At 39.8% G+C, this 14,310-nt stretch overlaps 1 protein-coding gene across 1 annotated transcript in view; it reads right to left on the reverse strand.

Annotated features, from left to right (window-relative positions):
* The window catches only part of beg (malonyl-CoA-acyl carrier protein transacylase beg), a 39,904-nt gene extending 26,496 nt beyond the window's left edge, over window positions 1–13,408 (reverse strand). The window contains exon 1 of the mRNA XM_081765490.1: window positions 10,211–13,408. Coding sequence (XP_081621616.1) covers window positions 10,211–13,393 — 3,183 coding nt within the window. The 5' untranslated portion in view covers window positions 13,394–13,408. The remainder of the gene's footprint in view (window positions 1–10,210) is intronic.
* Window positions 13,409–14,310: the final 902 nt, after the last annotated feature.

Raw genomic sequence — 14,310 nt, forward strand, 5'->3', positions numbered from 1 at the left:
GGACTTGGAACAGCAGAATGGAAGTTCCATCCACATCACCCCAACACCAATAGTATATTCGCTTATTCGGGAATCGGAACTGTCCCGTTTCATTATAAAGATGGGTGGTCCAGTAAATCGGGAAACTCCCGCCTCAGCCACCGGGAAAATTCTGTTATTACTTTAAATGCAAAGCAACAACGGGAAAATCCCGTTATTGCTTTGCATGTAAAATTTTATGGTCAACGTATCATAATCAGTACGCTAAAACTGAGGTATTATATTACAAATTTAGTACGTAGACATCATTCAATAAAATAAAACTTAAAGTCCAATCCAAGATAATGTTGGAAGCTAGTAGGTAGTCGATAAATTTTGCCAATTTCTATCAATATATTTAGCAACTTGGCTTTATAAAATAACAGGCATTCAGGCGAGCAGAAATATATAATTTGATTTTGTTTCATAGGTTTAAGCTTAACATCCTTACGTAATACGAAGGTTATCACGGAGAAGACTTTCGCTTAAAGTGACATCCGAACCGCTATTTGATTTACACTTGGAAGAAGAGTTGTGGTTCGACCGACAATTGAACATTGGAAGGCATGATTAAAATGTGAATAAACTAATGCAGATGATTTGGTATGTGGGAACGTCACCATGAAGTTTATATGATTTAAAGTATTTTAGGCTTTTTTTTTTTGGTTTAAACCAGTTGGTTTTTCAAAAAACGTTTAAACCACCCAACCCCGATGCAAATTAAAGCTAAGCTTCGAATTCTAGTGTAGATAAATTTTAAATAATTGGGAAAAACATTGATTTCTAGAACAAACTTTCCGTTAAAGAGGAAGCCATTTTCAAATTTCAAATTTTTAACCGAGGAGAAAGAATGTACTGATTATATTCAGAAAGTGGTTTCCCTTTAGACCGAAAAGGTGAATGACAGATATCTTTATTACATTTCGGATCGAGCATCCACTATCGAGATTGGCTCACTACAAAGCGCGGTGGCTGGAGGAAGCCAAACAGATCGTTTGGTCGTCAAAGGCATACTATATTTGCTGTCATTACTGCTCAGAACACTTTGAGGCAACGCACACAGGGTGCCAGACTGTCTACTTGTTTATTGTGAGTTATTGTTTACGCGCATACCCACACGTATGTCGCCTTACAAATCAACTCTGGTGCAGACTGAGAATAGCACAGCATAAAAATGAAAATTTTACGGGCAAAGTGTGAAATCTATTGCTTCACAAAGAAAAAGTAATATGAAGAAACTCATTTGTGCATGTATGAAGTCTATAACTATAGTAATAGGTAGGAGTTTTGTGTGTGTTTTTTTTATATTCTAAGACAACACTTTGGTTATGAAGAACAGGAGGTACTTGTAACATAAGCTCCGAACTAAGACTAGAGGTTGAAGCCGGGGCAGTTAGAGGGTACACAGACCATTATGCAAGATCAATCCTGACAACATAGACCGTTCTTCATATTATCTCGCCTCCAAAGGAGCTGGATTACAGGATCACTTCACCGGTCCAGCTAATAAGATAGGAATCTGTAACGATGTTTGTCCGTGAACCCTTCCTAGATTGATGAACCGATTTCGATGACTTTCGATGCATAAGTGTATTATAATTTACTTAAGATTTGATCATGTTACACTTTGATTAAAATGCGCATTCTACGGAAGAGAGAAGGAGCGGCAGTCAAAATTTATACGAAAAATATCTCACGAACTTAGGAAGATGAAACTTGGTATATACATTCTTCATTTAAAATAAGCGGATCTGTGCCTCAGCATCCTTGAAAATTTCCTTTTTAAGGGAAGAGGGGTATGTAGTTTTTGGAGTCGCACAACATTTAAAAATAGTGGGAAACAACCAACTGATATTAGCGTCAATTCCACAGTTTTCAGGATTACTGAGATGAGTAGTGACACACCCGATACCTTTTAGCCCATTAGGGCCAAATATAGCTCCTATCTGCATGGGGTTGAGAAGGAGAGAAAATAAAATGCCCGAAATAAGTGTTGAATTCTTAGAGTTTGGGATCGCTAAGCTGGTTAGTGAAAATCCCTAAGTCATCTAAGCTGAAGTTTAGACAAGACAGGGCATGTTAACCGGCCAGGTATTGATTTCATTCATTTCATTATTTTTACATATTTTCCATACACCTTAATCCTTCCAGCTAGTAGCATATATAATGTAAGCGTCACTCCCATACAAGCATCCATAAGAAAAGCACTCCATACAAAATGCACTTTCCAACAACTAACATGCACTTGGCTAGGGTATTTTCTCAATAACCTCAAATAGCACTCGTGTCTTCGGTGAATAACATTCTTTGCGGTTCATCTGCCTTTGCTCGCTGACGTTCATTTAGGCCTCTGCAGTCCCTGCGAATTTGAAATGAATCTCTTCATGCAAGTGTATCCATCAAAAATGGCAATCCACTAATCGTTTGTTTGTTTATTGAAGTTTGAAACTACATCAGGTTAACCTATAGTTTCAAGTAGATTCCGAACCAAAGTAATTCTTTCAATGCTTTCCCACCGAGGCCACGTGCACCAAAGGAGCGCGCGCAAGCCATTACACCATGGAAGGGCTGACAATCCACTAACCTAATACGTCTATTTAGAGTATTGAGACAACTTTTGCAGTTAAAACATGTATGACTGACTATTTTCAATCTGCTCATCAATTCTTTTCATATAAAGTACTATAATTTTCGTAAAGACTGAGAATGCGGCGCCAAATTTATATAACAATTATACTAGCATTTCTTCGTTGAAGTAGTACTTTTTCATGTCTTCTACACTCCTCTTTTGGTGGCACATTCTGATACCTAACTGGGACTCCCAAGTTGACATTTGTCACCAGAAATAACGGTTCAAAATTACAATTCTTTCACTAATTATCTCTTAATGCCTTCTATTCTTTTATTTTCTTGGCGTTTACCTAGCAACAATGTACAGGTGTATATTATCAGCGGATTAAGGTGGCTCGGTTTTAGAGCGCTCGCCCTTAGCGCGTGAGGCCTATGGTTCGATCGCAGCTCTCGGCAAATGGGTTGTGATGGACAAACACCGTGTACATGGGTTTTCTCGTTTCCTCCCAGTTTCATCACTCCACTATCATCATCCATTTGTATCAACGGCTAGAGCGTACTTTATGCCGAACAAGTGATTTTGTCACTGGATGTGGCATTGGAGGAACAGAATCACTGTCACTGGAACAGGTACGGAATCGGTGTTTTTGTTGTTTTGTTCTGTTGAGAATGTTGTTTTTGTGTTTTAGCGCTTGGTGGCACTAATATTGTCTCCTATGCTGTGGTTGGTTGATTGTGTTCATGTCGCTGATTGGCTGTTATGTATTCTTGAGTGATCAAGCTGTATGTTTGAATTTGGCAGTTGAACATGTGTGTTGCATGGGTAAGGTAAAGAGAAGGTAGTCAGGTGTGTCAACTGAAGTCAGTTTCGATGTCGATTCGTTCTTCTAATATTGTCCACGATTTAAACAGACCGTTTTGCGAGTTTGATTGTTGAGATATTAATTTATTTTTTTCTGTTTAAACATGTTTGTGATACTGAAGTGAATTCCTATCATTTCGCAATAGTTTGTACTGTTACTAATTATGATTTCATTATCAAAGAGTGTTCTGGAATTTCCTCGAAACGTAGTAGGCACACTGTTTTGGATTGGTTGTGTCTCTGTAGAGAGGTGTGTCTTGAAACAATCGTTAGAAATTCTAGTGACCTTATCGGAGGTCCTGGGCTGACAGTTGAGGTGGACGAGAGTTTGCTCGGTAGACGCAAATTTAATGTCGGTCGAATGCGCCGTAGTGAGAAGTGGATAGTTTGCTGCTGGTTGTTCCATTGGTGAAATGTATTTCATTTTTCTTCGTCATGCTGGATTGATTTATAATTAGTAGTGAGTGTTATTTATTTGTTTGCAGTTGTTTTCCTTATTACGTTAGATTTATAGTAGTGGTTTTATTATTTATTGTTGTTTTTTGTTTTCTTTACTGGTTCTTAAGCGGACGGGGGGGGGGGGGGGATCGGCAGCCCTCCATTTAGTTCTCAAAATTGATTATTACCGTTTCACCTGAATTGATTTCTCGGAATAGTTTAGCGTCAGTTCTCAAATGATATTTCCATTATTCGTAGCAATTGAAGAGTAAATTTTTGGTGAGTGTGGTAGATCATTGGTTAGCAATCGTGATCTATTGTCGCTGTCCAGATACACCTTAGTTTGCTGGTGCGAAGTTAGATTCTGATTGCTTATTAGGTGGTCTGCATAACTTATTCAGAATTTACTTTCCGATTGCTTCGATTCATGGGATTATTTTTGGGAACTGATCTCTGAACTGTTCCGAGGAATTGGTTCAGGTGAATCGGTTCCAATGAATGTTCGGCATAAAGTGCACTCTTACCGTATCAACATTACAACATTGCTCGTAAGTTCGTTCTCATTCCTATTAAAGAGTGTAAGTTTGGACTCCTGCAAAAATCTAATCCAGTAATATTTCTCGTGTTTACTTATGAATTCCAACTGAAACGGGTGTTCTAAAAGTTGACTCATTCATCTCATCATTACAGTCTCCCTTAGCGTCGAAACATAATCAACGGGCGTTGAACTATATATATATATATATATATATATATATATATATATATATATATATATATATAGAATAGGCATATACAGGTATATACCTATACCCGTATGTACAGAACGGACGATTTATGTTGATCCGACCTTATTGCTCTTGAACTAATAGATGCAAAACGCTAAAATTTCATACCGTGCAAGTATGACAGGATTATATTTTTTTGGTTTACTATACAATACCATCAGATTAACGGTGTTGGCAACTAAGCATGAAGTTGTATCTTTTCAAATGGCACTACATCAGAATATTACAACTTCAAATCTAATACGAAAACTAACAACTTTACAGTATTATACAGTGTTATAAATTAGAGGTCTGCACGGCCTCGGGACGTAAATTTTTAAATATACAACCATATTTCTCGGGCTTTTTCGGGCCTAACATTGTAATACTGTACAACAGTATTTATCGAACCATTCTTTCTGGAGAACTTTTGAAGCACATCTAAATTTGTAACTAGAGACGCCCATATTAAAAATCGTATTATCATTGTACAACTGGAAGTAAAGCTAATTGTGTAGTGAGAGAAGAAAACTAAAAGTAAAAGAAATACATATGCTTATTTTACCTGTGAGTGAAAGTTTGAGCAGCCAGAGTGTGGATTCTTTTTCTTCACAGCAATCGACAATGACTGCTTTGAGAACTATCTGAGTGAGCCCAGTACACATCCCTTTGCATAAGAATTTGCACACAATGACATTTTGTTTTAAATATTTGAAGTATTCATGTTTCCATTTCATGGGAATTGATATAAATGAAACGAAATATTTAGTTTAACGTCCCACAATTATGGAACGAGGCCAAGGGAGACGGAATTCATATAAATCACCATTTTATTTAGAGTATTCAGCAAGTGTAAACGATAATCTTTATTTCGTTATTCTCTGTGAATCATGTAACATTTTAAAATGTAAATTTAAACCTGTAATTGTTGTAAATAAAAATACAATTTTGCGTTATTACTGAGTTTTTATAATTCAGGGTTATTTGACACTCATTTGATTATCACGGGTCGGGTTCGGGCTTAAAGGCTTAAGCATATTTCGGAATCGGGTCGGGTCTGACATTATAAATTCATGGGCCGGGTCTCGGGTTAAAAATTCCAACCCGTGCCGATCTTTATTGTAAACTAAGGACGTTACAGTATTGCAAACATCAAAAAACAACAACATTTTGAAGAGTTCTACAACAGTAGGTAATAACGTAAATGATATAGACGGGATAATGCACATCCAAAGTACCTTAGTGTCGAATACTGCGTTATTAAGTGACGTATTTCAAACAGATAGAAACAAGGTTACAACGAACTGAAAATTTGAATTTTTTCAAAGAACTTTATTTCGAAAAGTTTATGGATAAATATCACATCTAGTTACATAAATGGTTGTCAACAGATACATAAAATTATCCGTTTACAGCAAGTAATGTTTTAACATGTTTAAGATTAAAAAATTATTTTACTTAAGTTTGTCAGCTAATAAAAAAAACTGGATTACATGTGTTTAGAGGTTCATTATTAATTACATACTTTGCACGGTTCTAGAAGAAAGAATGGACACAGAAGGGCTCTCAAACCCATTGGATGTGTGTAACTACATCTGGGCAAGCTTCTAGAACACTGATTTGCATCCATTGAGTTGTAATAAGGAAAGTAATCAACCTGGCTATAACCCACCTTTACTCGCAAACGTTCGCTCGGCATTGCAATGTAAATTGAACTTTAACAAAGAAAAGAACCAACCTCGCTACTAAACTAATACTCTTTCACCTGTGTACGGGCCACCATTCTAGAACCACCCCTCTTCCTCACTTGCACTATTAACTGTTCTTGATGCCATCTTGCACGTTTGTGTTACTGTAGCGTCTTTAGTTTACAATACTGAATAACACGTCTGATATTCTAAGTTTTCATTTAAAGCGTAGATTTGAAGTATTGCCATGCCATAACCGGCTAATGTTTAGCATAAGAGTTCCAGCAATCGTTTCTAAAAAATGTCATAATTTCAGTAATTTCTGTTCACATTAGGTTACGTTATGTTAGTGTAGGGGTCCAGCATAATTTTCCAAATAAATGATAGAATTTCGCTTATTTTTACTGTTAGGTTAGATTTGGTTACGTTATTTAGGTCTAAGTAGCCTACTTGCACCATCCACCTCTCATGTAAATTTTATATTTTTTACGTGCTTCTGAACCCCTTCTGCTAAACATAACTACGATAACCTCATGTAGTGCCATTAAAAAAAAAAAAATAAATAAAATGTAACTTGTATGTTGGACTCATAACATTGTTAACCTAGTGGTATCAGCAGTGGTCAAAGTGACACGGTATGCGGTAGTACGCCATACCGTCTCTGGCTTTTCAGTGATGAAGGATATTACCTCTGGTTTTTCAAGGATTAAAACATATCGGCACTGGAAAGTAGATACTAAATACATTCAATAAATCCATTTTTATACACAGTAATTGATGAATAGCTTTGCACGTAAAAAGATATTATTTCTTATGTAGAAATAATTTCTATTTCTAAGTAGACAACACCGACATTTTTGCTATCATTTTCTTACCTTTTGTTTTTAAGGCCAATGTTCCGCTAAGAGGGTCCAGTAATTTCTTCCACAATTTGCAATTTCTGCACTTCTTTCTATTGATTTTCGTTTGAGTACATAATATAACGTTATATTAGGTTAGTTTTGGACCCCCTTAACGGAACATGGATTGTTTTTAAAATGAGGTGCCTTCAAAGTTCACCTATTTGATATTTTAATGTGCCATATTGAAGTGTTTCTTTGTTATGTATGTGCGTGTGTCTTCTTGGCTTAATGCACATAAATGCCATCTTTCGAGTGGGCGGATTTAGGGGTTGTCTGCTGTGGGGGCGAACCTTCGGGGGGTTTGGAATACCCCACAGTCGAGTGGGGAACCTGGAGTTTCCCCGCAGGAAATTCTTAATATCCTCATTCGTTTTTTGAGCAGTATAATTCTCTATAATACAATATAAGAGGGCATTTGTTATTTATTTATTTTCAGAAAGTTCTTGGCAGGGGATCAAAATTTCTCCATACCGCCTCCGTTATTACAGAGAAGCCCTCCAATGGTTTTCAGTCATTATGTAAATAGAAATGCAGTCTTTTAGGCAACGTACCCTTACTGCATTTCAACATTTAGATAGCCGGTCTGTCTAGTCAAAATCGTAATAAAACATAGCGCCTCTCCTTTTTTTTTTTTTTTTTTTTTTCACTTCGAAATCTAGGTAACGTTTCCTTGCCGATATTTGCATGGTACAGAATTGCAGGATTTTTTGCCAAAGGTGTATGAAGGCAAATGACCCATCCTGCATTTACTCATATCTTATTAAAACAACTTGTGTAAAAAAAAAAAAAAAAAAAAAAAAAAAACATCCTATCCTTTGTGGTTTCTCCAAGCTAGTGTTTACATCCATTTCGATTTAAGGAAGAGTAAAATTGGAGCTCCAACCCAAAAGTGCATAGATGGTGTATAAGTAAAGAAAGATAGTGCCAAAAGCACGCAGTAACCTATGCCAGATAATCACTACTGCATTGCAATGAAGCACACTTCTTAACGTTGTTTCTGTGTTTAAGACTTTCATATTGTCTACATAATTTCCTTAAACATTACACTTCCTTTGTGAATTGTATCTGAAGCTGCATCAGTTCCCGAAAGAGCAGGACGCTCATACTTTTAGGGATTATTCATTGAGTATGTACGAACTTACAAAGGGGGTAACAAAGCAACTTTTATTTACTTATCGACTGATACGAAAATAAAAAAGAACGTACCTGTACCTTATATCTGCATGTGCAGTGTCCTGTACTTTATCTGACTATGCGTGTGTGTGTGTAGGGGTGGTGGAATTTAACGCATGTTGCATGTCTTGTGTACATGGATACTTCTTACTATTGCACTACGTAGAAAATTTATGGTATTTCATGTACAAGTGGTAATAGGACACAGAAGAAACGCAGATCAGGGGGTTATCATGTATACTATTACCCTATAAAGATTCTACAAATAATTTCGTATGGTTAATGTGAGCCAAATTTCTAAGTCTGAAATCGCTATGCTGAAGGGAATCTATAGGAGCAATTCTTCTAATACGGATTTTTTGGAGGACGGACTCGCATCCTTGTACTTTTCTTCTAAGTTCTGTATTAAAAGACAGTCAAGTTAATAAACTTATTTTGGCCTATGTTTAGCAGAAGGGGTCCAGCACTTTTCTCTAAAAAATGTTGCAAATTTTGGTAATTTCTGTTCACATTCGGTTAGTTTAGGGTAGGATTGGTTAGTTTAAGTAAGTTTAGGTTACGTTAGGTTAGTTTAGTTTACGTTATATTAGTGTAGGAGTCCCGCATAATTTTCCAAAAAAAAAAAAAAAAAACATAGAATTCCGCTTATTTCTACTAATATTACGTTAGTTTAGGTTAGTTCAGGTTAGCTTACGTAAGTTTATGTTAGGTTAGGTTAGATTTGGTTATGTTATGTTACGTCTAAGCACTTGCATCACCCATTACTCCTGTAAATTTTGTGTTTTATACGTGCTTTTGGACCCCTTGTACTAAACATACTCCCTTATTTTTTCCGGACATTTTCAATATCTGTGTAGGATATAAATAGAATAAAATTATATCACAGTCAAAAAAAATTAAATATATTCACTTACTCAAATTACAAGAACTTAAAGTACATAACAAACACGCCACGGTACCTTCTTTTGTTATAAAATAGTGCTACCAGTTCATGTGGAAAAACTTAGTAATCCAAGAATTCACTTTCCACTTCCACTTCCACTTCTGGGGGAGGAGACGCTCCCCCTTCTATGTTCCAGCAGCGACGCCTTGAACATGGGGTGTAGTAAGAAAGGTAAGTACAAGGGTAAATGACGTAGAAGGTTAGCTTAGTTTAGGAAGTCATTTAGCGTAGGTAAAGGTAATGGGGGCTGCTCTCAGTGATTACAGATCAAGGTTATTAAGCAGAAGAAGCTGTAGGAGATGATAAATCACTGTGGAATTGTTGATGGATAGAATGGTGCACACCGGCATGGGACCATAACCAAGTAAAGAGTGCAAGGAAGAAAGAAACACTGGTCGGTAGTGCTGGGTGTATGTACAGGCATAGATTAGATGATTCAAGGTACCTAGATCTTCCTGGCAGTAGCAGAGTGGATTATCACGTAGTCCCTGACGATATTTTTGCACTGGAGTCTGTACGGTGTTGAGTCGAAGTCGGGTGAACAACACATGATGAGCATGAGTCCATTTAGGGTGATAGATAAAGGAACGCGTGGTTGGGTTAGGTTCTATTCGCCAGTAGTATTTACCTGGTCCACTTCGAGCCTGATGTTGATAGTTCCGCCATTCGGTCTGCTGTTGTTCTCCAAGTGTTGGGATAAATGATGTAGCCGGTAACTTCACCGTCACAGGCTCTAGTAACGCTCCTTGTTTACTTAATTGGTCGACCTCTTCATTACCTGGTATCATTTTATGAGCTGGAACATGTATGAAAGTTACCTGTAGTCCTTTGCTTTGTATTTGACATACCTGTTGGAGAATATTGACCAGAATCCAGTTGGAATGTGCTGGTTGGGCTGTGGGAAGAAGACGACGAAGAACGCTCTGACTGTCACTACAAATACAGCTAACAGGCGGTTGGAGACATAACACACGTTGCAATGCGGCTCGAATAGCGAACGCTTCGGCCATGTTGATTGATGTGTGGCCAGGCAATGCCTGATGAAAGCGCCAATTGTAATGCGGTATGAATACGCCAATGCCCACCTTCGATTGTCCAGCCTTGATCTGTTTAGAAGCATCCGTATAAATTAGTAAAGCGTCTGAATGGTGTTGATTAATATAGTCTTCCCATAAATGCGGTGTTAGAGAGCGGGGAGCATTATTCAGCCAGTGGGGCGAGAGAGATGGAAATTCCACTTGAGTAGGAGTGATGTGCGTGGTGTATGAGGATTGATAGGATGGGAGTTTAGGCGTGCGGTAGATAAAATTCAGCCAATGTTTTACACGAACATACGCAAAATAGGTCCAAGGCAGCTGGCGATGATAAGGTAGGGTTTTGCTTCGATTAGTAGCATATAGGAGTTGAGTTTTGGGGATGATGGGTGACGTTGTAATTGCCATACGGTTCAAGATGAAAAGTTTAGCTACATGAAAAGCTTGGATATTGTATGGAATGATACCTGCTTCTTCCAGGAGTGCCCTGTTGGGTGAGTTTCGAGGTTGCCGAAGTATTGAACGGAGTCCTTGCACTTGTAATCGAATACACAGTTCACTGAGACGCCGAGGTAGTGGAGAAAGGGCTGGGCAGCCATATAGAAGTCTTGATTCCAAACACTGACGAAATATACATAACTGTGATCGAATATCCAATCCCCATCTCTTGGCACTGAGTCCACTGATAAGGTTAAGTACGGGTTGCACTTTGGTGTGAATTGTGTCGAGATGTGCTTTCCAAAGGAGTCGAGAATCCAATGTCACTCCGAGGTAATGGAGATTAGGAACAGGCGAGAGTTGGGCATCTTGAAGTATTAGTGGCGGAGCGATTGTGCGCCTTTTCCGGGTGAAGATGATGTACTGGGTCTTACGCCAGTTTACACTAAGGCCATGATCTCTGCACCAGTGTTGTAGGCCGTCTATGGCTTGACGAAGTTGATTGGCACCATGGATCACTGTGGAGGTGCGAACATATAACAAGAAATCATCAGCGAACTGATTTACTCTGACCAACGCTCGAAGCTGTCTATGAAGCGAGATGGTGAATAGATTAAATAGAAGCGGGCAAAGAGGAGAACCCTGTGGCAATCCTTGAGATACTATCCTCGGGTCTGTATAGCGGTGACCAACACGCACTGACACTTGACGGTGTATGAGCCAATTATGAATAAAGCGGAGGTATCCAGCTGGAATCTTAAGTGAAAACAACTCTTGGACGAGCACATCCAAGGGTACACTATCGTAGGCTCGTGCGAGGTCAATATGAACAGCCATTAGATATTCCCTCCGTTGAAAAGTACTCCATATGTCAGTGACGAGACTAGTGAGAGCGTCGTGTGTGCTTCGAGATCGACGGAACCCATCAAGGGTTGGGGGAAATATATCATAATATTCTGCCCACCACATAAGACGTTGTAGGAGGATCTTCTCAAAAATTTTAGAGATGCACGGCAACAATGTAATCGGTCGGTAGCTGCTAGGGTCCCCAGAGGGCACATTAGGTTTCGGAACTGGCACAACAAGGTGATATTTCCAGGACTGCGGTACGTGTGAAGTTTGAAGTACACTATTGTACAGTTGCAGCAGATAGTTGAAACCGCTAGCAGGTAGCAGTTGAAGGTGGCGAAACTTGATACCATCAGCACCAGGTGAGGTAGAGGGAGAGCTCTGAAGCACTCGTTGAAGTTCTGTGGCTGTAATCGGAAGGAAAGCAGGATCCTTTTCAGAAGGGGCCAGGCAGTGCTGCAGGGTTTGCCGAGCCGGTAATGGAGTGGCCGGAGTAACCATCGCATGAAACGAAGTAAGCCAGTCTTCATTAAGTACCGTTGGTGGAGGCCTCTGAATGTACCCTTGCATTCTGGATCGGATATAGTTCCATAAACGTCGAGGTGTGGTGGAGAGAGTTAGAGTACGGCAAAACTGTATCCAATGAGCCTTTTTCTTGGAAGCTTGTGTTCGTCGAAAGTTGGCATGGGCTTCCTGATATCTAAGGTAGCTTTCTCGGGTTCGACTTCGCAGGTACTCCAGTTGACAACTCCGGCGATAGTTACAACTTCGCTGACATTCTATGTCCCACCATGGTGGATTGCTGGGATATGAGCGACGAGGTCGAGCTGTAGAAGTAGGCGGCTGCGTAGGTGTGACAGCTTTGCGGGCAGCTAGTACAATAGTATCCTGAAGATGAGCCACTGAACGTTCATCCACTGTAGTACACTCACGGAAAACATCCTGGAAATGCTGATGAAAGATACTAGGTTGGGATGGGAGAGGGACTTTAGGAATAGAATGAGGGAGCATCCGGTCTGAATCGTATGTGGTACGGGTGACCCGTGATGAGTGAAGAGTCAAAAGAATGGGGAAGTGGTCACTTCCGTAAGTATAGCCATGAACTCGCCAGGTATGCTGGATATACAACTCTGGACTAAGAATGGTGATGTCAGGAGCACTGGGTCTGGCCTGAAGAGATGGCAGCCTAGTAGGAGTACCGTCATTTGCTAATAGATAAGTACATTGGCGGAGAGCCGTAAGCAGGTCTGTACCAGCCGTGTTGGTAACTGCATTGCCCCACAGAGGGCTCTTCGTATTAGGATCTCCTCCGATGACAGTGGAGAGTGGGAATTGGTGAAACAAACGGTTCCAGTAAACGGTAGGAATAGGGTATTCCGGGGGTGAATAAACATTGATGAAATTGATATCTCCTAGACGTATACCTTGTAGTTGCGTATGGGGAGACGATGGAGGTGGTATCCCAGTGAGGAGAGTATATGGAAATCCACGTCGAATCCCCAGAGCGATACCGCCGTATTGATCCAGTCGGTCTTCCTGTATTAGGCGATAACCTGGGATGCGTAGTCGAAAATGATGAAACGACCAGACCTCTTGGAGTAGGAGTATGGTTGGTTGATAAATAGCACACAGTCGTTGTAAAGCCATTTGCTTACCCTGTGCTTGATGAATGTTCCACTGTAACATAGTAATTACACTTGTTCCTGCCATCCTAGGATGTGTGAAATTGTGGTAAGCGCAGGTTCCAGGTCACTATCATTAAGAAGATTGGTACTCACTAGTTGTTGAAACAACACAGTTCGAATGGCTTTGTATTGATTTTTAAGAACAGTAGTAGAAGTGTCCTTAAGTGTGCAATCTGGTATTTTAGGTTCAGAATGAAATTGGCGCACTACATCTCGTAACGGTTCTCTGCGTGCACGAGTAGAAGAAACTGGTAGTGTAGTTGAAGAGGCAGATAAGGGAGAAGTCCCCGAAGAGAATAGACCTTTGCGCCTCTTGGAGGAGGAAGGTTCTTGCGACGGACCAAGCTGTGCGTCACGATCTGCTGGTGTACTTGAAGTAGTCATGGATCGAGCAGGGCGTCTCGGGGATGTAGGTGATGGGCGCTGTACACTGGGAATTGTTCCAGTAGAGCGAGTAGCTAAACTAAATGTGGTTTCGGAACTAGGTGAAGCCTGTACCGTTTGAGCGTAGGTGGCTTGCCTTGGATGTAACTTTCGTGCTTCATTGTAAGATAACTTCGATTTAACCATAATTTCTTGTAGTTTTTGTTGATGTTGGCGTTCTGGACAAGCCGGGTCATCAGCCACATGGGAAGCACCACAATGAAGGCAGATCGTAGGGTTAGAGCATTGATCAGAGGTATGGCCCTGACCACACTGACGACATCTAGCGGCCGATTTGCAAGTTTTGGCGATGTGCCCGTATCGATAACATTTACGGCATATTTTCGCTATCGGTACATAAGGTACAACTTTGAAACGGTAAAAATATAACTTACATTCAATAGGAAGTATTTGGCTGTCAAAAGTGAGGACGACTGTAGAGGTGGGAAGACGAGTCGGCTGTACCGGCGGATCAGTAGGTATGTTAGGAGCATCGGACCCTTGCACTACTGTAGTGAT

Source organism: Thermobia domestica, chromosome 7 (genome assembly GCF_964235325.1).
Source record: "Thermobia domestica chromosome 7, izTheDome1.hap1.1, whole genome shotgun sequence".
Taxonomy (NCBI): Eukaryota; Metazoa; Arthropoda; class Insecta; order Zygentoma; family Lepismatidae; genus Thermobia; species Thermobia domestica.